This window comes from Equus asinus, chromosome 16 (genome assembly GCF_041296235.1).
Source record: "Equus asinus isolate D_3611 breed Donkey chromosome 16, EquAss-T2T_v2, whole genome shotgun sequence".
Lineage (NCBI taxonomy): Eukaryota > Metazoa > Chordata > Mammalia > Perissodactyla > Equidae > Equus > Equus asinus.
The window spans coordinates 50989564-51013481 of record NC_091805.1 but is presented as its reverse complement, the minus strand read 5'-3'; the positions used below and the strand labels follow the sequence as shown (position 1 = coordinate 51013481).

Below are 23918 nucleotides of genomic sequence, written 5' to 3'. Positions count from 1 at the left end.
CAGACAAAGATGTAACAGTTCTCTTGTTAATTCTGGTGTACTTGATGGAATGAGGATAATAATATTAACTAACGGGGCGAGGCTGTAAGCGCATTGCATATATTAACTCGTTTAATTACTAATTATTTTGACAGGGTTGCCATGGCTGGGACATAAACTTGGCTGTTTTGAGTGAGAGGGGGCATCCTACCAGTGTGAGTTAACACTTCTCTATGCTGTCCCCAGTTCCTCATTTTGTTCCTGCTGAGTTCAGAGCTATTTTCGTCACAGCCTGGCTTACCTGAGCATGGTCTCAGCTTCATTTTCTTGTGCCAGATCACCTACCTTTATGGGTGATTTAGGTTGCGATTACTTTTCCCCTTAAATTAATACATTGCTGATTTGTATCAGGGGCAGGGCTGTGGATTGTCTGCATGATCAGGTGATGATATATATTGGTCCCCCATGCAGAATGGTGCCCCCGCACTTTAGCTGATGTTCTGTCCAGGAGTAACGGAGGACACTTGGAAAGAATTTGAGAATGCTTACAAACCCTGTCAGCAAGTTTCCTTTAGCATTAGACAAACAGTCCATGGAAGCTGAGGGGATGCATAGGCAAGGCCTCATCAGGGAGGGAGGCAGAGGTTGAGATTGGTGGGGAGGAGAGGCTAATACATTCTAGTTAGAAGAATGATGTGTAGAGCAAGTAAGGACGGGATGAAAACCTTCACTTGCGAATCATAAAATTCAAAGGAAAAACAGCGTAAAAGACCCAGAAGAGTAAAGTGATTGGCCTTTGGTCAGATGGCTAGACGATAGACAGCCAGGGAGAGAACCTAGGTCATCGTTCTGTGGCCCCTTTCATCCTAAGACACGTTCACGGGGGGTTGTCTTCCAAAGCATCTGATTACAGAAAAATGTCTGTCACTTACCCTGGAGTACATACAATAGACACCAGGAACATGTACCAGATTTATCCAGTTTCTTTGCATTTTCTCCCAAATGCTGTGTACCCCACGGCTGTGTGTGTCCTAGTTTGTGAAATGCATGGATAAGGCAGAAACCTCTAAACTTTAAAAAAAAATGTATGCCCCAAGAAAGATATTTTTTTTGAGCATGGACCCTCTCCTCCAAATAAGTAAATAAATATTTATAAATTATATGCATATACAACTATTAAACCGTACATGCATATTTAATTCTTAGTAAAGCTTGATAATAGCTTTTTTAGACTGTAAATATGTGGACGTTCTAAAAGTTCTTCTGGTACCCCAGTGGATGGTCTTGCACCCCTACACCTCTGGGATACACACATCTCATTTTGCAGACTGCTGGTGCAGAATGAAAATTGAAGAGTTTAGTGTCAAAGCTATTGGTTCTTTCATTAGATAGATTATTTTCACTCCTAATATTTCTAAAGTCCTTCTGCAAAATAGTTTTTGAATTGAAGTTTTGAATTAAAATGCTATCTTTCCAGGGAGGAAGAGGTTAAGGATGGAGGATGTATGTGAATTAGGTTGAATCTCTCCTTGAGAAAGAATGCTGTTTTTGATCTATGGAGAATAAGCCACTTTCCCTTTCGTGGTCTTTGTTGGTGCAAAATCCTTGTTTGGTGTCATTAAGCCTTCCCTCCCCACCATTATAGTGATTAGCCTGCTTCATAATCCATATTAGGACTTGGTAAATGTTTGCTGATTTTTTTTTTTTTAATTCTTTCAGCCTTAACTAGAGAGCAAACTAGAAATAGTTTGGGGGATAGATAGAGCAATAGAATGGGGGATATATTACACTTTCCTGAGGAATGCTGTTGAATGAGACTGGTAGCATGCAAGGGCTGTTGATTTGTTCTAGGCCTTCTGCAATATCACCCAAAGTCCAGCAAGACTTATAATCAGAAGTAAAGAAAATAAATTAGTTCATTTCATTTCAGACTTGGGAAGCCCAGGACTACAGGGATTAGCTAAAACAAAGGTACAGTGAGTAAATGCAGTGAAAGATTATTTTGACAATTAGAAGGAATTTCATTTTTGTAATAAAATAAAAAGGAATAACCTTGGTCATCATTTGTAGAGAGACTCTGGAGAGCAAATTAGAGAGAGGGATAAAACTCACTTTGGCTACACAGCAGAGCCAGACAAACTCAGGGACATGTATTCTATATTTGTAGGTATTTTCAAATATTTTTTCAGTTGTGAGGATGCAAATCATTTCGACGTTAGAGCAGCTCGGTCATTACTGTTACTGGAAAAACTAGTTAAACCAAGTACATGTCCTACTGAGGGTGAGTCAACAGTGTCATTTTAATATAAGGAGGGACAGTACATTAAGTGAGTTATTCCAAGTCCTGTGGTTTCCTCCAGCTGAGCAAAGACAACTGTTGTTTCAGAAGTGAGACTTAGATGCAAAAACAGAAGTTGCCCATTTCCTTTCTTTCTCAATTATAGCCGTTTAGTTTTCTTTTTGCCTGAGACTTTTCAAAAATTTATTTTCTCCTTAGATTTCTATCATTAGATTTCCTGAATTTTGACAGGCTACTTTTTTTTATAGAGAATATTATTTACTATAGACCCATTGTAGTTTAAAACTTTATTTTGAATTCATTTACCAATTGATGGACCAGGGTTGGTATATGATGTCAGATATCCTTTAAAAAATGTCATAAGGGAAGCAGGAAAGTGATCTGTTTTAACATTATTATTTTCTACAGTTCCTTAGCGGTGTGGACATGAAGTAAGATGGTATTTTATGGAACAATATACCAAACTGTAATGATGAAATATATCCTTTTGACTTTGGAAGACAAGAATCTGGTGTTCTCAGCTTTGTGGAAAAATAACCGTGAGCTGAGTTTTCCTTAAGTGGGATCCAATATCATTAAGAGTATGTGTCTGGAGAGTTTATTTCTTGGTTTGGGAAGGTGAGTTTTTGTCTTTTCCCCTCTCAGTTGATTCCTTTAATTGGAGAGAAGCAGACCAAATGAAGAAAATGTTCTCCCTTCCAGCATTCTTGGTTTACCACATTAGTTATTACCTACCTTCTCTGAGTAGCAAGGCCATACTTTTCCTGTTCACTGGGTCACTTTCCACTAACTTAACTGCACTTATGTTCTTTGGAGGGATTTATTTTTGATCAGTTGAATTACGGGTAGCTTGATCAAATGATGATGGGTTGCCTACTTTTAAGAGGGTCACCATTCTTAACAGTAAAATCTTATCAATATAAATGTGATCAGTTGTATGATCTGGTTCCATAACTTGTTGCTTCTGCGATGTTACTCTGTTACTGAGAAGAAATGGTATCTAGTTACAGTTTTACAAAGGAGGAACTCTATGCAATTTCACCCATTCTTTTACCTCAAAGGATAGTTTGTTTTTGTGTTTTTCCTGGGAAATAATACAGAGCAGTATATTGAATCCTAGAGTTAGCATTTTTTCAAAAGTGGGTTTCTTTTGTGGAAGTAGAAGGGATACTGATGAATAGATGTCAGTTGTTGTTCTGGCATGTGTGTGAAGACTGGTTCTGAAATGCAGCATTGGTAGCTCCTCTTGTCCTGGGAACTCAGTCTTGGTTTTGCTTTTGACAAGCTTGTGGTCATTAGCTGATCTTTGACATAAATGTTTTTTATGTACATAGCTGGTATGTGGGTGCTTATCTACATGAGGATGTTGTAGTCACAAATGTATATTATGGATGTTTGCAGATTGTGGTGGATATCATGTTCTTCTGACTGCAGTTCAAGAGATGTAATGAGTGAAATGATGCTGGACTAGTAGGTAAAAGACTTGTGTGCTAGTCCAGCTTTGGCCATCTTGACTTGAATGACTTTGGGCAAGTCTCTTATTTTTTGAATTGCAAGTTCCTCTTCTGTAAAGTGGTGCTAATATCAATTTGATGTCTTACAGGGTTGTTGTGGGGATCAAATGAGATCATTTGTATGAAATGTTTTGTAAACTGTGAAGATATGTATTAGTATTGTCTTTAGCCAGTTGTTCTGGGTATGGTCATTCTTCTGAGGGCTGAGAAATCAAGGATTGTGACTTTCTGGTTTGTTTGGTCACAATGTTCACATTTGCCTTAGAATGCTTGTAGGTTTGGGTGAGGGAACATCGATGGAAATCAGCTGAAAATCCCTGCCCATTAGAAGCTGGGATGTTAATCCTAAAATCGTGTTGCCAAGTCAACACCAACTCCATCTTTAGGTGGAATAGGTGCTTGTTACTCCCATTTTACTGGAAGGACACTGACCAGCCTACTAACTTAGGATAAAACTGGCTAATGTCTGAAATGCACATCATTAGAGTTACTCCTTGAATGTAAGGTATGGTGTCTTTGGAAGGTTTTTGGGTTATTTTTTGTGGAGGTGGAAGGGCACATACAGAAGCTCACTGTACTCAAATTTATAAACTTGTTCTACTTGACAATTGTAAAGCCAGATTACATTGAGGGGAAGGATACTTGATTCACTTGATGTTTTTAATATAAAACTTAGAGTATTTGAGACTTTCTATGGTAACTTGTGTTTAGGCTTATAGCCAAAGTGATTACAATGCCTTGGTTTTAATATTTTCAATGAGGTAATGTGTGCTTTGGTAGGGAGGAGGAGAAATGTTATTTAATCACTAGCACTACACTAATAACCACGTTCACTAAATCCTTTGTCTCTTTGCTTGAACTGAGGGTTACTTGCTTTAATACTGGTTTTCCAAAGGACTTAATCCTGTTAATGTGATGAGGTGATGGGGGAAGGACATTCCTACTAGGCCTGGAGTGGTTTAACTGGTAAAACTCCCTTTGTAAATCCCTCTTGTTCAACATGAATGTCACTCCCATGTCCCCAAAGTGGAATGAATTTTTATGGAGAGAATATTTTAAGAGTGATAAACAAAAGAGATTAAAATATCTCCTGTACCAGGTCATTGTAACCTTAGAAAGCTAGAATAAACTATCATTTTGCAGATTTTATTTTTGTCTTCTTTTGTGGGAAATTAAGGACTTGTTTATATTCTCTTGGAGGGAGATAGATAATTACTGGCCTGCTCCTTCAACAGTTGGGCTTGGCAAACATTTTCTAAGCATTTACCATGTACCTGGCGTCATGGTTGGGTTGAAGCTAGATGGAGCAGACATCAGGTAGGTGTTGCCCAGTCCAGGATTTGTCTTTTGCTGGAACTCCTTTGGCTGCCAGGCAGGAGGAGTGGCAGCAAAGCAGATGAAATGAGTGGTGGGTTGGGGCATCTGCTTTTTTTTTAAATTCCTCTAGGAATTTATGACTCATTTATGAGAGTGGGGGAAGCACTAAGCTCCAGAAAGTCAACACCCCTTACAGGATTTACCAAAAAAAATTTATTTTAATATATTACAGTTTAGGTCATTTCTTTTGCTCTTTCTGAGAACTCTGGACTGAAGCTGGAACAAGAGAAGTCTTTTGATCTCTCTAGAACCAAGATAATCTTTGTCAAAGGCAATGTAACTCTTGGGTTTGCCAAATCAGGTGTTGCTGCAAATGGAGAAACCTCGATTTCCTTTCTGTGTTTGAAGACACAAGCATGGAAAGTTTAAGTTCTGGTATGGTCATTTATTGATGTATACAAAATTTTCTGTCTTTGCTTCCTTTCTTTGCTCATCCAGCATCAGTTGGATGAGCAAGAATGGACGTCAGGATTTGCAAACCTGATTGTGACTGTTTACTAGTGTGCTGGGCTGTTTTTATTAAAATGGCTGTTACTGAACTCCACAGAAATCTAAGGAGTCTTGGAGATAAATTCTTGCTTACACTCGCAGTAAAGAAAAAATGTGAGTAGTTGAAAGGTTTATGGAGTTGGAGGACTGGAGTTTTTAAGAGGATTTAATTGACCATTGAAATTATAAGCTCTTCATCAAATATCTTAAAGGGTGCATTATTATTTTTTTCTGTTGACCATGGGGCCCAAGTTATGTTGACGTGAATTGGCACTGATTTGTGTTTGAAGAAACAAATTAAAAGAAGGGAGCAATTGAAAACCAAACTAAATAAAATTGAAATTTGGGGCTATATTTCCTGTTTTCTTCCCCTCTCAATATTTAATAAAAATTTGATATTTTCCTGCTGTCCGCTCTTCCTCTGTGCCAAGGTTGTTGCCCCAGGCATGTTCTGTGGAAATGGGAACGATATGCATTTACCATCTCCAGATTTAGATATTTTCCTCACAGTGCTGGTTTCCACACTTATCTGGAATGTTCTGGTTATGAGCCCCCGTTTAGGACCTTTTGAACTCTTGGGATTACACAATTCTCAGTGATGTGTGCAGGGATTTTGAGTTGAATATTGTCAACAGGTGAATAGGGTTTGTTTTTTGGCTGAAGATGTAAGACCTCTGTGACTCAGATAATAACAGAAATAACCCAAATATTAGAACCTTAGCTTCTGCAAACCCTGACTTGAGAATGGTTAGCTATACATGTAGGGGGACTTTACGTGGGACTCAGACCTCCCATCATCCATTAACACAGCACATTGTTTATGGTGTTCTGGTGACTTGATTCTTGTGAGTAGCCTTCATTGCTACTAACCAATGGTTTGTAAAAAAGGCTGTGGTGGAAGGATGCCCATGGGGAAATCTGGGGCTGTTTTCTGGATTTTCCCCATTTGGTTTTGGGAAGTCTTCATGATTTTATATAATAACATATAACAATTTTAGGTTTTTCCATTTTCATTTTTAACATAATTTCATCCCTTACTCTTTCTTTTTGGGCTCTACCTCTAAATTAACAAAAAATAGAAATTGTCTACTCCATTTAAAAAGTGTCCTGAACCATTTAAGCTAAAAGAACACTTTCTTTCTTTTGGGTGGGCAGCAAGAAGATTATATATATTTATAAAATTCTTTTCCGGCAAGTGCACTTAAAGGCATGTATTTAAAATTAAGGGCTTTTTAAAAAATGAAGCTGTACTTAACAAAATAGTCTTTAAAAAGCTTTAAAAGGGAGCATTTGCAAAAAGCACAGGAAATTAGTGACAGGCAGAATTCGTCTCTGATAACAGAACAGATATAGTTCATAGAACAAAACAGATAATAGAAGATATAAGATAAGACAATGGAATAACACCTCCAACTGGCCTTTTTTGACCATTAAGTTGTGCACAAATATGTAGCCCTTTGTATAGAGAATAATTTAACTTCTAGATATGATATAGCTTCTTCACCCTCTATTGGGTTGTTTTACACCAAGATCCTGAACCTTATGGACATGGAAATCCTGTAATTATTTCAATCAGTGTCATTTTACAAAGGGTTAGATACTTATAGTGAAGAAATACATTGGGATACTTTGGATCAGATTGGTGCTTATGCATGTGTATCAGTGAATCTACTCATAGGGAAAATGGTACCGTACAATGAAAACACACTATCTTAGCTTACCATTTGCTTGGAATTTTTATTACCTTGTTTTCTGCATTTGTCATTTAGATGTAAATTATTTTGGCTTCCATTCAACCCATTTTAATCAAAGTCTTACCATAATACACATGGCTTAAGATTCTTGGAGGAGGGTAGAGGAAGGTAGATCTTCATTCATGCAAATTTTAGGGCAGGAACTTCCAAAGATGTTTTAGTTTTATGAAGATTAGAAAAGTACAGTTCCACTTATCAACTTTTCATCCCTGATAAAGGCCAGGAAATTTGCATCATTTTTTCCTTCTCATTTTACTTTTCTACTCCTTACACAAAATGAAATCAGAATTATTAGACACAGTCATGTTTGGGTATCCTTATGCTTACTAAAATCGTAGCCTTGGAACATTTTAAACATATAAACTGATTGTTGAGTTTGAGAATAGGTTTTGTCTTAGTTACAGATAGTTCATTGAACATCTTGTGAGTATTGAGTATACCTGCTGTGATCCAGGCACTGTGCTAGGTCCTGGGTATACAAAGATGAGCTGATGATGGTCACTGCCTTTAGAGAATTTGCACAGAGGTTGGAGAGAGAGATTGGTGAGCCAGTACTCATAATACATCTTCCCAGGATGTAGTGGGAGCACAGAGGAGGAACATCTAAATCAAACTAGAGGGTCTCTGAGGGCTTCCTAAGGCTTTATCTATGATTTGAAATATGAGTAGGAGTTAGCAAGATGGAGAAGAAAGAAAGGGAGGGGAAGTATTTTCCAGGTGGAAAAATGTGTATGTGTGTACAGGTGATCATTAACAAATGGGCCACATCTAATTTATAAGTATATGTGGATTTTTCAAATTTTGCATTTCGTATGGAAGTGTTAAATCCGTTTTCATCCCCAAACTAAGAAATTAAAATTTAATAAATAAATTAAAAATTATGCAGTCTTTAAAAAGATAAAAATAAAATGGAAAGGAAAAAGTACAGTGCATAGTATATGTCAATATAGCACAGCAAATATTGATGGATTTTGTTTTTTGCAGTAAATCCAGTATTATGAAATAAGACAAAATTGAAGTTTTTAAAATGAAAGATTATTCTAGATTTATCAAGTCACTGGAATGAATATCTTTATAAAACAAAAATTCTATTAGTAATGTCAAAAATACCCTTATGTTATTCATACCTTCAGTTTTTGTTGGTTATATTTTCTTAAATCAAGGCATACCTGTTTTTGAAAAGTAGTAATATTTTGCTGAACCCTATATGAACCCTGTAGCCTAAACTTTAATCTCTGTGGTTCTGGTATCAGCATCTCATAAGTAGGAAACACATTTTCTTTTAGATGATATCTGTAAGGGGCATGGAAATCCTCAGAACACTGGCAGGAAAATAAAATTAGTATCTCCCTTGCTGCATTTATTTGCCTTTTAATCAAGACAAATTTCAGGGAGGAAGACAGATGTTTTCTTCACTTTGTTTTTATTTAAATGTACCACTTGGGATTTGAAGCTTCTGCACTTCTTCTGTTTGTTTGGATTTTTTCCTTTCATGGCTTGATCCCAAAAAATGGGATAAAAAATTTAGTGAAAGCTTTGTTGTTTGAAATTGCGGGGTGCTACGAGAATTATTTCAAATCCCTGATGTCTCCCTGTCTGCCCTCAATTCTCCTATTTTTGGTAGTAATGCAAGCAGTCATTTCAGAAAACTTTGCTTTGTTCATTTTACTGAGCCTCTTCCAGACACCATGTGCCTGAAGCAACAGCAACCAGCCACAGCCGAGGTCCTAGGGCGTAAACTCCGACTTCGTCTCCCTCAAATGCTCCTACTTGAAATTTGCATAAACGTTGAAGAGAAAATTAAAAGGGCCCTGTATACCTCCTCTTCACGTATTTTAGGAACCCCAGCCATTCAAGGCATTAACATGTCTTTTGATTGAGCAGTGGATATATAAGCACAGATACCACACTGCAGACAGAGGGAGCAGGATATGAAAAAAATCATGTGAGATAGAAAAGAGACAGAGGCTTATTTGAAGAGGCTACAAAGCAACAAGTAATGCCAATTTAAAACGATTACATGTTAATACAACAAGTGAAACACATTGAAGGCTGCTCAGATTACACTAGCTGGGGTGCAGGCTTAATTACTCATGTTAGAGATTCCTAAAACAAAGAGAGGCTTTTAAACCAGTGATTCGTAGCTGGCATGATACTGAAAAGCCCAGGAAAACCAATGTAAATGCCTAGAGGAAATTTTAAGGAAGATTCCATCAAGTTTGTGTACCTTCGGCCTGTCCCTAAATGAGCAAATTCCTGAGCACTGGAACTGGTTAAAATCAATGACAGCTTATTCTGTTGTTTGCAGTATTTATATACAAAAGAAGCTGATAAACTTGAATAACTGCTAGAACCTTGTCTGGACTGAGTTTTAGTTAGTGCTAAACAACAAGGGTTCGTAGTGTATTTCTTAAAGGTTTTTTTCTGGAGTGACTCAGATTAAGAGGGTCTGCTAAAGGTATATAATAAAAGCCCATTTGGGGCCGGCCCAGTGGCGCAGCGGATAAGTGCGCACGTTCCACTTCAGTGGCCCGGGGTTCGCCGGTTCAGATCCCGGGTGTGGACATGGCACTGCTTGGCATGCCATGCTGTGGTAGGCGTCCCACATATAAAAAGTAGAGGAAGACGGGCACAGATGTCAGCTCAGGGCCAGTCTCCTCAGCAAAAAGAGGAGGATTGGCAGCAGGTGTTAGCTCAGGGCTAATCTTCCTCAAAAAAAAAAAAAAGCCCTTTTTATTTTGTTTGTGTTTATCTTAGAGTCATTTGGGTAGGTCACAGTCTTTCTGTCCCCATCCCTAACTTCCCTCCAGTAGATTGTATGGATCATCAGCATAGCAATTGTTTGTGTTATTCATGTTTGATTTCCATGCAATGCCCTGTAGAGAGCCATGCTCATAGTAGTTGTTCAACAATGTTAATAGAACTGTATTAAAACTGAGTGACATTTTTGCTCATGTACAGTGTTGATTTTACCTTTAGTGACTCACTTCTTATGCCTGCAGTGCTGTACCTTTTTATTTTTAAAGAGCGGTGACCTCTGTTTTTTTTTGTAGTGGTAGTTCAGTATATCTTTTATTAGACTCTTAGTGATGGCAACTGGGAAGAACTTATTCCAGTTATTGATATCACATCCTACATTGTCCAGGGCTCTTCTATTTTTCCAGGTTTCTCAGTTTGTTTAGACTGAGGTTTGATTGATATGACAAGTTTCCCTAAAGGCACTGTTGATCATGGAATCAGTGACTAAGAATTTAAGTACCTACTGTGTGAGCTAGCCTTTTTTTGAGTTCTTACGAGGTATCAGGCATTGTTCTAGGCTCTTTAAATGTGTTAATTCAGTTCATTCTTACCAGGGCTCTGAGATTATTTTACAGAGGAGGAAACTGAAGCATGAAGAGGATACAGAGATAGATAGTAATGGTGGAGCTAGAATTCAGACCCAGATCCTGATTTCAGCATCTATGCTTTCAACCACTACACTGTATTGCCTCAAATATACAGAAAGGAAATGTTTTCTATCCTCTAGGAACTTGAAAGTGAAAAAGCAGAGAGAGTTAGAAGACAGTATAGAATTAAATTCTAAACTGAGTTATGATTGTTAGAGAGTAGGAGTTGGCCTGTGAGGACCAGAACTGTCAAGGCCGGGCTTTGTCGGTGAGGTAGGAGGTGAGCAGAACCTCAGGCGAATGAGTAGAATTTAGATGGGGGGGGGGGGGGTGGGAAGCAGCAATCAGAGGAAGCTGAGACACACATGGAGGCATGGAACTGAGTTCGATGGTGATCTATTCAAGCAAGAGACTGCATTCAAAAGTAATACTGGACGGGTAAGGTAGGCTGCAGTCTTGCAGGTGAGCATGAGGGTTTAGCAAGAAGTAATGAATGGCTTGTCCCTGGAAAAAAAAGTGCCAAGCTTGGCACTGTGTGAAGGTACTGCATAGACCTCTCAGCGGGTTCTTCTGAAGCCAACCTGACAGTAAATTCTGAGAACTGATTAAGAACTGAAAGCCACTGTAGATTAGAGAGTAGTGGAGTGACATGTTTCAAGCGGTGCTCCTGGGAGGTTAGATGCCATTAGAATAAAACCCTTAACCATTTTGGGGGACCTGAGAAAATGGATATCTTCAGCCTAGTCTAAAAACAGATGACTTGAATAAGCTTATATAAGAATGGAAAAAAACCTTTCACTCACTGCAACATTTTACAGTTTTGACTTTTTTCAAAAATAAATCTGTGTCATTTTCCTTGCTTAAAGCAGCCCAGTAATTCACCCTCACACTTGGAGTAGAAGCTGAGATCTAACCCTGCCTACGTCCCTGGCCTGTCTCCTGCTACTTTCCCCCTTGCTTAATACTCTCTATCCATACAAACCTTGAATACCAGTCTCATGCCCATCTCAAGGCTTTTACACTCGCTGTTTCCTCTGCCTGGGATTACCGTTTCCCAGTATCTTCATGATTCATGTTCATTTAATTCTTGGCTCAAAGGATACCTGCTGAGAGAGACCTTTCCTAGTCATCCTGTCGAAAGTAGATCCCTACACCTCCAGCCTTTGTGATTACTGTATCTCATAACTGGATTCTATTTCCATCAAAATCTATCACTTACCCCTGTCTGAAAATATTTATTTATTTATTCGTTTATCTGTCTTTTCCTAATAGAAATAAGGTTCTTGAGGACAAGGAGTTTATTCTGTTAATCATGGCATCCTTGACATCATGGCCTGTACCTCACACAGTAGATGCTCTGTAAATATGTTCTGAATATTGGAAGACTGGTTCCCAAATACACTGCATGGAAAATGTGTGAAAATTGAAAATTGGCTTCTAGATTTTGTGTCACATTGCCAAGTGATGGAGTGATGACATTGGAATCCACTGCTTCTCTTCGTTTATGCCCTTTTTTGGGGGAGAGGGCATGCACATATAGATACACAAATACAGTATATGAGATTGATTTCAGTCAGCCAGTATTTATGGAGTGACCACAGTTTGTGGCTTAAGGTGAAAATTTGGAAAAAAGTCACTCGTTTTATGAGTGACTAGTTTCTCTGAGTCTATTAAAACATTTTAAGCATCAGTTCTCTGTGGTGTGACTGAACATTTCATTTTTTTACTCTGCAAATATAAAGCTGCTTTCAATTTCGTTGTTAAATTTAAATATTGTACATTGGGAAAAAAAGTAAATTGAATTTTGAAATGAGGTCTTTCCCAGTCTCACTGTCATGGTTTTAAGTTATCAAAGTTTTAACTCTTGTTGAATGGCAAATAATTACAGTGCTCATTTAGAAATAGCCCCTGAGCAAAGTCATGACTCTCAAATTTTACTTTGTTTTTCTTTTGTTTATTCATACAATATATTATCGTCTGGGTCATCTAAGACCTCTAGTGGATTATATAGTCTTAGAAGATTCCTTAAGGTGGACACTCCTGCTTTAGGACAGTAGTTGTTCTCAAAATGTGGTTCCTCAGACTGGTAGCGTTAGCATCGCCTGGGAACTAGTTAGGAATGCACGTGCCCAGGCCCCTCAGGACCTGCTCAGTCAGCACTGTGGGGATGGAGTCCTGCAATCTGTGTTTTAATGAGCCCTCCAGATGATTCTGATGCACACTGAAGTTTGAGAACCGTAGCTCAGTAAATGTTAAAGGTTCAAGGTAGAGTGATCCTACACATCAGCCAAATGGCATTAATAATTAGCCCTGTAAGCCCACCTCCTTTTTGACCACTGAATTTGATTAGTTCACTAAGGCCAGGCTGTAAAGTTATTTGCTAGATTGATTGCCACATATTGACTTTGGGTTGTTTGTATTTCTCTGAACCTGTCACTGTAATGATTTGCCAGGACACTTAATAGGAACAGACTATGATTTTTTGCACCCATGGCTTTCTGAGTCATGGGTGGCTGGGTCCTTATGCTCTTCTGGGTAGATTTTTCCAGGTACCAGGCATGCCATTCATATACTTTTAATGAGGGCAGTGTCAATCTTGCATCACAGGGGACCTTCGTGAACATTTGGTTCACCCTCGTTTGGCTTACAGGTGGGGAAATTGAGCCCCCGTGAGGCTGTGCTTTGTTTGCAGTAGCACAGCTAGTAAGTGGTATAGATGGGCTTTCAGGTCTCCTGACTCCCTCCACTGCACCAGGATTCCTGAAGGGAGAGGACAGAGCTGCAGCTTGCTCTGTGCCTGCAGGACATTCCTTTCCTACTGAGAGACTTTCTTTTTTATTTAAAGAAAAAAAACAAATATAAAAAAGTCAGGAAGTTCTCATTGAAACTAATAAAAGTGTCTAAAGAGAATAAAAAAATCAGTTTGAGAACTTTAGTATGGAGGAAATAACCTGACATTAACTGTTTTAATTATAGTTGTTGCATTGGGCTTATCAGTGTGGGAAGAGAGAGCATTGGAGCCCTACAGGGAAGTGGGATATGGACAACAAGATGACCCTCTTCCTGAATCTGCCTGTTCAGGCTGCAGCCTAGTGACTGCTTGTGTGACCTCAGCAGCTGTCATGGAGACAGGGCTGGACTCAGTAACAGACCTGGGTCCCAGGCCCAACATTGCCACAGCTAGTGGTGTGATGCCCACGAGGAGGTCACTTAACCTCCTTGGCCTTCACTTTCTAGTAAATGAGTATAATAAAACCTGTCCTGCCTGTCCTGAGAAGCACAATGTCAGGTGGTGGGAAGCAGTGTATCACTGTAGTTAAGAGCACGGACACTCTCACAGGATCCAGACCGCCTAGGTTCAGAGTCCTGCTCTTTCACTCACTGGTGTGACAATGGGCAGGTCACTTATCCTTTCTGTGGAATGGGCGTAATGAAATTACTTCATAGGGTTGTTGGGAAGATTGAGTTAGTCTATCTAAAGTGCTTAGAACAATACCTGATATTTAGTTAGTGCTAAGTGTTAGCTGCTGTTGTTATTACTATTTTTTAAAAATATTACTGTCTTAAGAGATGAAATTTCTTTGAGCATGTTCTCAATGGTTCCATCACTTGATAACAGTACTGGGCAGATAGAGGGTTCTTATGCAGTAATTGTTAATGGAGTTGTTCTAGCATCCAGCTTGTGCCTGGGCCTTGCCGTGAAAAGAAGCTGGTTTCGATGCCCAAGAATGGCAGGCCCAGAGCCTCTGGTATTGCACAGTTTATTCAGAGTGATGTGGCTGGAGGAAACTCAGAGGAGGAGACTTCTCAGTTTTGGTTTCAGGTAATGAACCATCCTAGGAGATGGACGTCTTAATAATCTTCCAGAAAAAGTTTGTGAACTTCAACTTTGATTTTTATTGTTTGGCTAGGTTTCTTTCTGTCTTGTCTTTCCAGTTGTTATTAGGATCCTTGATAAGCATTTTGGTGATGAAAATTCCAACTCTAAAAGCTAAACAATCAAGGTATTGTAACTATCCAGCGAGTGAATGGCAGACTTTGGGTGGCCTTCCTCCTCTTTTGGCTGAAATCAGCGAATGTTCCCACTACCGCTGTTTATTTCTGAGTTGTCTGTTTCTGGGAGGGATTAGTGTGGTGATATGACTTTTCATTGCCTTGTAAAGCGACTGGGGTTCAAGAATTTGAGAATTATTGTTTTATCTGTTTGTATAAAATTAGCTTTTCATTTCGTTTACTTTAATGTCTGCTCCTCTACAATCTCTATTCATGGTCTACCCTCCATCTTTGTGTGAACACCTTGAAGTAAGAGATTGTGTTTTATTCATTTCTCTATGTGTTCCATTTCCCCTTTTCCCCCTGACTTCTAATATAGTGCCTGGTACGTACTAGGCTCTCAACTACTGTTTGTTGAAAGAGTACTGGCGATGTTTCTGATTACTTCTTGAAGTGTCCTGTTCTGAAACTTCACCTGAAGGCTTAAGTAATTCATTAATATCACAGTCACCTAGTATCTACCCAAGTCTTTCTAAATCTCCATTGATGAATCCTTATATTATTCATCTGAAATATCCAAATTCCAAGAGGCTCATGGCATGTCATGGGGTTATAGCTTTAATTTTCTTAGTATCATTATGAGATAAGGATGTAACAGCTGGGGAGATAGAGGTGCAGAGAATTAAGAACATCATCAAGACCACAAAACGGTTACTGTGGGAAGAGACTTTTGGGATGAGCTTCCGTGTTTCTATGACCCCAAAAACAAAAAGATAAAAAACTGCTTAAAATTCTAAAGGGAAACTCAGATCAGGTTGGACATGGGAATGAATGTTGGCCTGGAGTGGATAACATTTCTTTGATGTCTGAAGGTTATGATCAGTTACTTATTTCTAATGTGCATTTGTTTTTATTTTTAGCATTGCAATGTCGGGACGGCTATGAGCCCTGTGTAAATGAAGGAATATGTGTTACCTACCACAATGGCACAGGATACTGCAAGTAAGTTTTTCTCTGGGTTTTTTTCTTTTTTGTATATTTATTTTTCCTCAGTAGGACACTGGACAAGATTTGGTTCTACTATTCCGTTTTTAATACTGCTGTGAAATGTTATTGGTTCTCTGACTTTTCAGATGAGTTTGTAGCTGGGATGAGGATGAAAGGATGTGGATGTCAGATAAATGGTTAATAAGAACTTCTTATCTTACTATCTTTTTCACTGTGAAAAAGACTTTTCAGTGAGTGGCTAGTTAATATATATATATTAAGTACATTCTTATGCATTTTTCAGTTTAAGGCAAAGCCTTGGAATCACTTCTCAGTATGTTAGCTATGATCTCATTTTTAAGTCAAACCAAATAGATATTAACTTTAATTCTGCCTAGTACAAGTGAATATTACAGCCATGTGAAAGTATTTTTTTATATTGTAAAAAATCCAAATCTGAGAGAGAGACTGTGAGAGGGGAAGATGCACGTAAACATGTAGGGATGGAGTGGGGATTAGGGGCTGTGGGTGAATGTTGTTACATGAGTTTTAAAAGAGTAAGGATCAGGAACAGGACTAGGGAGCGTAGGCTAGTTCTCAAGAGCGTTTCTTTCTTTCTCTCCGACCATCTAGTCTAGCCATACTTTTTGTTTGTTTGAGGAAGCCTATGAGATAATCTCATAAAGAGCTTCTCTAGGTTTCCTATGGACCATTTTTTTCCTTCTACCTCAGTTGAAAATTTTTGGTAGGAACATGTATCCATTCTATTTATATCATGGAAAATAAGATTTGACCATATGAAATTTACTTTCTTTACCACTCGTATGGGGTATATTTGTTCTTTGCTTTGGTAGAGGTACTTGCTTGATAAACAGTTTTGAGTTTATCCAACACATTTTTGTTTCTTCTCTGGATATTTAATTGAATACTATAAATATAATAATGACATTTGTTCCAATCAAGTCCATTCTGGCACCAGGATCTAAGTTCTTTAATATCATAAACAAGAATTTTTCCAAGTCAGAAAAAATTTTCTTCACCAAAGTGAAAATATTTTAAGCTGCGATGACAGTAAAGCTTAACAATAGGCTGTTTGGATTGGAATAAAGATAACATTGGAAATGAAATTTTTTATGTAACTGATTATGGGCTGCTCATTTAGCTTTTCTAGCTGGACAAGCAAAACAAAACAAAACAAAACAAAAACGTGATGCATTCACCTCTAAGATTGGAAACGCAACAGCAGATAATAAGGGAAGGAACTTAATACCTTAGAATTGGCCACTGAAATCTTTTCAGTCCCTTTTTGGCATCTGGTGTCTTAGCTACTTGCTTTATTCTATTATTCAGCTCTCTTGTGGTAGTTAACCCATCACACTAGGGTCATTTGTTGATATGTTTGTTTCTCCTACTGGATTGTGAGGTCTTGGTCTTAAGCATTTTTGTATAGTGAATGCCTGGTGCAGTTCCTGGTGTATAGCTAGCGCTCAGCTGTTTGTTTCTGGAACCAAAAGGTGGTCAATAGATACCATCATTCACATGTTTTTTAATCTATTTGTCTTAAATAAGAAGAAGCTGGTTCTCTCTGAGAATTTTATTTGCTTCACGCAGTATCCAGGATAGTAGTACTATACAGAAAGGCGATTTACTTCTATTTGGAGATAATTCAACTTGGTGATTCATGTAGGGAGAATTTCAAATAGGTCTAACTGTTGGTCTACGTATTTGTAGTCTGGTATGGGGAGAGAGGATTTCTAGAGGAGACCAATCTTTGAGCACCAGGAGAGGTCACTGAGGGTAACTTTCAGGAGAAAACAAATTTGTGGCCTGCCGCTATCAGACTCTCCAACCAAGGTGAGAAAGACAAAGTTTCCCCAATTCTGGAAGAGGCACTCAGAGAAACAGGGACTCATTTTGTGATTGACAACAATGGAGCTGCCTGAATTCTGTCCCTGGATACTTTTTCACTGTCAATGGGATGGGTTGCTTATGGATATAGTTAGGGTAGGTCCCTCAGATGTTCTCCAATCCTGTTGTGAGGGAAACAAGCCCCCTGAGAAGGGAGGGTAAGGAAAAAAACGGTTGAGGCCATCCTCTTGGCACACCAATATGAACAACAAAATTTGTAAAACTTAAGAGTGTTCCTCTACCTCAGTAAAAGCAATATTAGCATCTTCAAGAGTGGCAGTGTCAACATAAGTGGACATAGGGAAAGCAAGAACAGTGTTAGGGAGGTAAAGTCAAAGATCTGTGCAATGCCATGCCAACCTCCATAGAAGGTTAAGCAAAATTTTTAGCAGAAATAACATCTGCTTGGCAGACCTTTCAGTGTATCTTCATCAACTTTGCTTTTTTTCCCTGGGGAAAGAAGGTAATCCAACTTGTTCAGTAAATATTATTTTCACAAAATGGTAAATGAATATTAGGACATTTAGAAGGTTTATAAAAATTACATCAGACATGCAGAGCATATGATTATGTTTTATTCACGAGATTGCTTAGTGGATTAAGAAAATTGAAGCCAAATTCCTTTTATTGGGGGGTGGGGTGGGAATTAATGGAAAATGTTTCAGAGTAGAAGGTATCTGACTATCTGTTTAAAGAGCATAATGCTGCTGTTTCAGCTAAAATATAATGGTTGTTTATAGAAATTATAGAAATCCTTGATAAGCTCACATTGACAGAGGAGGATAAGTACTTTCAAAGGTTAGTTTTGTGCACAGCTCACCTGTTTTTTCTCACTGTTAGGAGCCTGAGTATTCTATCAGTCTGTGATTAGATTGAGATGCCAGACAAGGAGAACCTGTGTAATCTTGCGTAAAACTCAATTATTGCTCCTTAATAGTTGTTGTCAGATCTTAATAAAGCCCTCTCACTACAGAGAGATAAGACATTTTATTCTCTCCCTTGTCCTACTGGGAGGTATAAATATATAATTAAGTTTGGCTGTCATTAATCACTTTCAAGTTGTTTGTCTCAGGCTTTCAAGATAAACCATTCCAAATCCCAATTTGATTAAAAATCATGGGCAACTCAAGTTCACTAGAATGTTGGGGGTGGGTGAGGTCACGATTTGCAAAATGTGCATTTTTAAGGACATATTTATCATAGTTATTTAAAGTCCTTGCCTGCCAATTCTTAACATCTGGGTTGTCTTTGGGTGTGTTTCTGTCAACAGCTCTTTCTCTTTCCCTTTACTTCACATTTATAGTAGCTTTTATTATTTACTGGACATTATAGGTGATGCATCTTAAAGTTTATCTTCCACTAAAGAATGTTGAGTTTTGTTCTAGCAGGCGGTTACATTACTGGAAGATCACTGTGATCCTGTGGAAACTTGGTTTTAGGCTTTGCCATGGTGGTCTGTTTTGCCCTTAGTCTGATGGTGTATGTCTTTGTCCTGGGATATGGTCCTTACTCCCAAGATATGACCCCTCAGGGGGTTCAGTGAAAAGCATGAGGTGTTCCCAAGCTCTGGGTTTTTCCCAAGCTCCTCTAATTTGGTGGGACTTGAATGCATACCTCTGACTCCTAAGAGCCCTGCTCAGCCTTTTGGCCTTCCAGTTCTTGCTTTCCCTTGGGTTCCTAAGTATCGTCTTGTTCATGCACAGTCAGGAATCATTTAAGGATTTGAGTGGAGTTGTATGCTGTTTTTAGGGCTACCCCTCTGTGGTTCTGTCTTTTCCAGGATTTCTCTTCCTCAAATTCCAGCAGCTTTGACAGTTCCAGATACCTTTGACTCCTTAGCCCAGTAAGACTTCCATTTTCTGCTTGCATTCTGTTCCTCTTGTGCTGCATGGGCTGGGGAATACCTTCAAGGAAAAAGCTGTATAAATGTAGGTTTCCTATAGTTGGCTTTTCTTTTTTTGATGCTAATATCCCTTCCAGTTTCTGCCCTCTTTTGGTTGCTCTCTGGTACCTTTAATATTTTGTCCAGAGTTGATAATTATTATAAGCAAGAGAATTGGTCTGATATATGTTACTCTGCCATTATTTTTAATGATAAAAATTATAATTATAAAGGAGGCTTTCAAAACTGTCTACATACCACTTAGAAGGTAGCTAGCATAGTGTTTATTAAACAATGGAAAGTCACCATGAGTTTTATAGGTTCTTGTGGATGAGTGACTACATTTGAGAATCTCTACTTTTTGCCAAAGTATCTAACTAGAAACTGCATTTTAAAGTCAATCATTATAAAATGTTATAAAATACAACATTGTGCCATATTTTACCTAAAATTTGTCTGCTAACTGTAAGAAACATTAAACATTAACAACTAACAATTTTCCTTGCCAGGGTTAGGGAGTAATGTTGGTGGTCCAGGCCTCCTAAAGCCATCCAAGAAAATTGCAGCCATTCTCTTCTTTGTCCTCTTGATAAGTTTCTGTATAGTCAAGTGAGAATAGGGGCTCTCAGAATCCTCCAGAGCCTGGCTTATAGCAGAGGATTCTTCATCAATGTTTGTGTTGTGGTGGTGCTCCCCTAGAAAGACATTTTCAAAAGTCATGACTGATTTAGTATTTTTCCCTTTTACTCACCTTGTTAATGGACTCACTGCTGTTCAGGGGCCGTGTCAGATCAAAGAAGTACACTGGGAAAAGCATCAACTGTTAAATCACTTTCTCTTCTATGCTCAAAGTGGTTCTGTCAGCAACGTTCCTTCAAGTGGACTGCCTATTTAGCAGAACATTATAATGCAATTTTTCTGGAAGATACTGGCCCCTTTTCGATAGTTCTTTTATCTTTACCATAAAATGAGGAATGCTGTCTTTTGGCTTACTAAATACCTTTCATGGAGTAATTTTTTTTAATGTGATGCTTAAGGAGTTATTAATTCAGGAATTATCTATTGTATTGCTGTTTATGTGTACCACATATAACATACCTCAAGTCTGTGGTAGTAGGAATTATTCAATATTGTTTTGACGTTATTTCATACCTCTTGGGGAAGTAATAAAATAATGACCAATTCATTATCCTGGACTTCTTAAAGGAGTTCAGAATGAGTCTTACTAGAGTATTGTAGAGTAAGTTGTGAAATGACTGACTGTAACATGGTATTTTGGTGCAGGAACCACCAATGACATAGGGCTGGGACCAGCGTGAGGTAAGTGAGGCATTCATCTTAGGTATAAAATTCAAGATGGTGCCCAAAACTCAATAATCAAGATAAATAATACTTTAATGCAGTAGTTCCAAAAATCAAAATTAATGTAAAAAAAAACTATGATAAAAAAATCCAAATTTTGAATAAAGAGAAAATCAGTAGTACTGATTTTTTTCTTTGGCCTCAGCCTCCGATATGGTTCAGTTTGGTACTCGTGAGTAGATTAAGGCATCTAGAAGAGCCCTGCCTGGTGACATGGAGACAACATAGGTTTTTATGCCACATCGACTTGAGTTTGAGCCCTAATTCCTGTTAGAAATTGGCCTTTAGCGACTTAAAGAATACTGTGCTAGCTAACATTTATTGAGTATGTGTTATGTGCCAAACTCTGTGCCCAATTAAGCTCTTTACAGGTGTTATTTTAGTCCTCATATAAGGTAGTCTTAATATCCCTGTTTTATCAACAAGTATATGGAAACTCAGAGGTGAAATAATTTGCCCAAGGTCACATAACTCTTGAGTAGTGGACCTGAGATGTGCTCTCGGAAAATGTGCTATCGCCCCGTCTCAGTTTGCCTATCAGTAAAATGGGACAAAATTACCTACTTTAAAGTGGCAATTCAAACAGGATCTTCTGAAAAGGAAGTGTAGAGCATTTGAAAGTATATGAAAAGTGGCTTTTCAGATCAGGAATATGATTAAAACTCTGCTTTATATAGTTCCTAATTTTAAAGTAGAGACTGTAGCATTAGGTAGGCCTGGGCAGTTCACGTAATACTCGAGTATTGAGCCTACTTGTAGTTACATGAGTGTACATGGCCAGGCTTGGCTAATGCTGCATTTCTGAGAAGTGATCTTTGATTTTAAAGCTGAGTGCAATTACTGCAGATGAAATATAAGAAGAGGGCAGTGAAGGTGGGGATAGAGGATATTATCTATTAAAATGATCTTTCGTGGAGAAAAGTCAATTGAAAAACTTGAAACTTCTCACTTCTTTTTCCTAATGGAAGATGAGCAAGTCCAGACAGATTTTATGCAGCTGTGAAATTGAGACAGGTTAAATTCAACGACTTCTGATACATGGTAAATGTTGCTGCCAGCACAAAAGTCACAGGTTGTTAAACACAGCACTGTACGTTTGCATAGCGAGTTATAGATGTATAGATGTGTATCCTGTGAGGCTTTCTTTGTTTGGGACTTAAGATCAGGACCCTTTAATGTACCATTCCTCAGTGACTCTTCTTATTAACACTTACGTCCTTGAAAAATCCTTTAACAAATATGTTAAGTGTCCCTGAGGAATTTTTCGTAAAGGAGGTCCTGATTAGCAGCTTCTTGTCAATATATAACAACAGGATTCTCTTACTCTTTGAACCAGTCTTTATTCTTTAGGTTGGAATCTTTATAAACTTCAGTGTTGGGTAGAGAATAAGAGAAGGTGGTTCTTAGGTTCTGCTTGTATCCTTTTGCCTGTCTTGGGTAACTGCCAATAAGTCAGATCAACTCATTTTGGCCTGCAAACCTGGCATGAATAGACGTGAGTTTAGTTAGGCTTCTTTCAACATAGTCCCCAGGTTAACCATAATCCTATATAAAGCTGCTTTCTTATTGTTTCATTGCGGCATGTCAGCACCATTAATTTCATCTAGGAATTCTTTTTTCCCCTTTTTCCTTGTGATTAAGCAGGATAAGAAATATTTCTCTTTCAAGATCTGGAGTAGCTTAATTAAATCCTTTATTTTAAATTTTGGCTATCTGTCTTTCATTGAGGCTAGCGAGATAGCATACAAAGAGGTGGGGGGATTTCAGAATGTGATAAAAATGTAATTATCTAAAAATTTCTAAGTGCTTTTTTCTTTGTTAAGCCAGCATAGATTTGTGGGAGTGATGGGGGTTTTTGCTAAGCCCTCTTCTCAACATCCTGTAGCCAGGAATTTGGTAGCTAGGAATTAAGTTTACTGACTCCTCCACCCCCATCATTATGTGTGTGTGTTTTGTTTTCATATTTGTATTAGTTGTGTTTTACTTTTGATCTCATTGTAAGGTAAATTACAATTTCTCTGGATTTCCCAAAGTTTTCTATATCTTATTTATTCATCATCAGTAATCTTCACTAACACTTTATAGTCTGACTAAAAATGTATTACTGATTCTTATACTAGTGCCTTCAGCCTTCCTTTATTAATGCTGTTACCTTCTGTTTAAAATGTTCTTCCTCTAAACAGTCTCCTACTTGGATCTTTATGAAAGGCCTTTATGAAAGACAGGTGAAAGTAAAGACTAATAAAGACATTATTTAAGGGACACGTAGTATTACTGAGCGAACACATCCAACTGGAACATTATGTCCAATTTTTTTTTCATGTAAGTGTGAGGAGAAGGTAGGTGTTAATGAGAAAGTAACCTGATTAGGACTTATGTAGAACAGTAGCAGTTAGGGTACTAAATCTGTATAGATTCAGGCCACTTTCCTGCAGTTACTATGTCTGTATCATGTGTCCTGAACACTGAAATTCAGATAGACCCTGAAGCACTGTAGATCCTTACTCTTTGTCTTTGTCGGCCCAGGCTGCTGTAGCAACCTCCCACAAACTGGGTGGCTCAAACAGCAGACATGTATTTTTCACAGTTCTGGAGGCAGGGAGGTCCAAGATCAAGGTACTGGCCTATTTGGTTCCCTGTGAGGACCTTCTTCCTAGTTTGCAGATGGCCACCTTCTTACTACAGTCATGTGTCAGTTAATGATGGAAACATGTTCAGAGAAATGCATCATTAGGCATTTTTGTCATTGTGTGAATGTCATAGAGTGTACCTACACAAACCTAGATGCTATAGCCTACCACACACCTGGGCTATATGGTATTAATCTCATGGGACCACCATTGTATATGCGGTCAGCTGTTGACCAAAATGTCATTGTGTGGTGTGTGACTGTATATCCTCACATGGTGGAGAGAGAAAGCTCTGGTCCCTTCATCTCCTTATGAGGGCACTAATCCCATCATGATGACCCCACCCTTATGACTTCAT

At 38.3% G+C, this 23918-nt stretch overlaps 1 protein-coding gene across 1 annotated transcript in view; it reads left to right on the top strand.

Annotated features, from left to right (window-relative positions):
* Positions 1-23918, top strand: part of NOTCH2 (notch receptor 2) — a 153422-nt gene that overhangs the window by 22637 nt on the left and 106867 nt on the right. Inside the window, exon 2 of the mRNA XM_014831045.3 lies at positions 15712-15793. Within this exon, the coding sequence (XP_014686531.1) occupies positions 15712-15793 (82 nt within the window). The remainder of the gene's footprint in view (positions 1-15711; positions 15794-23918) is intronic.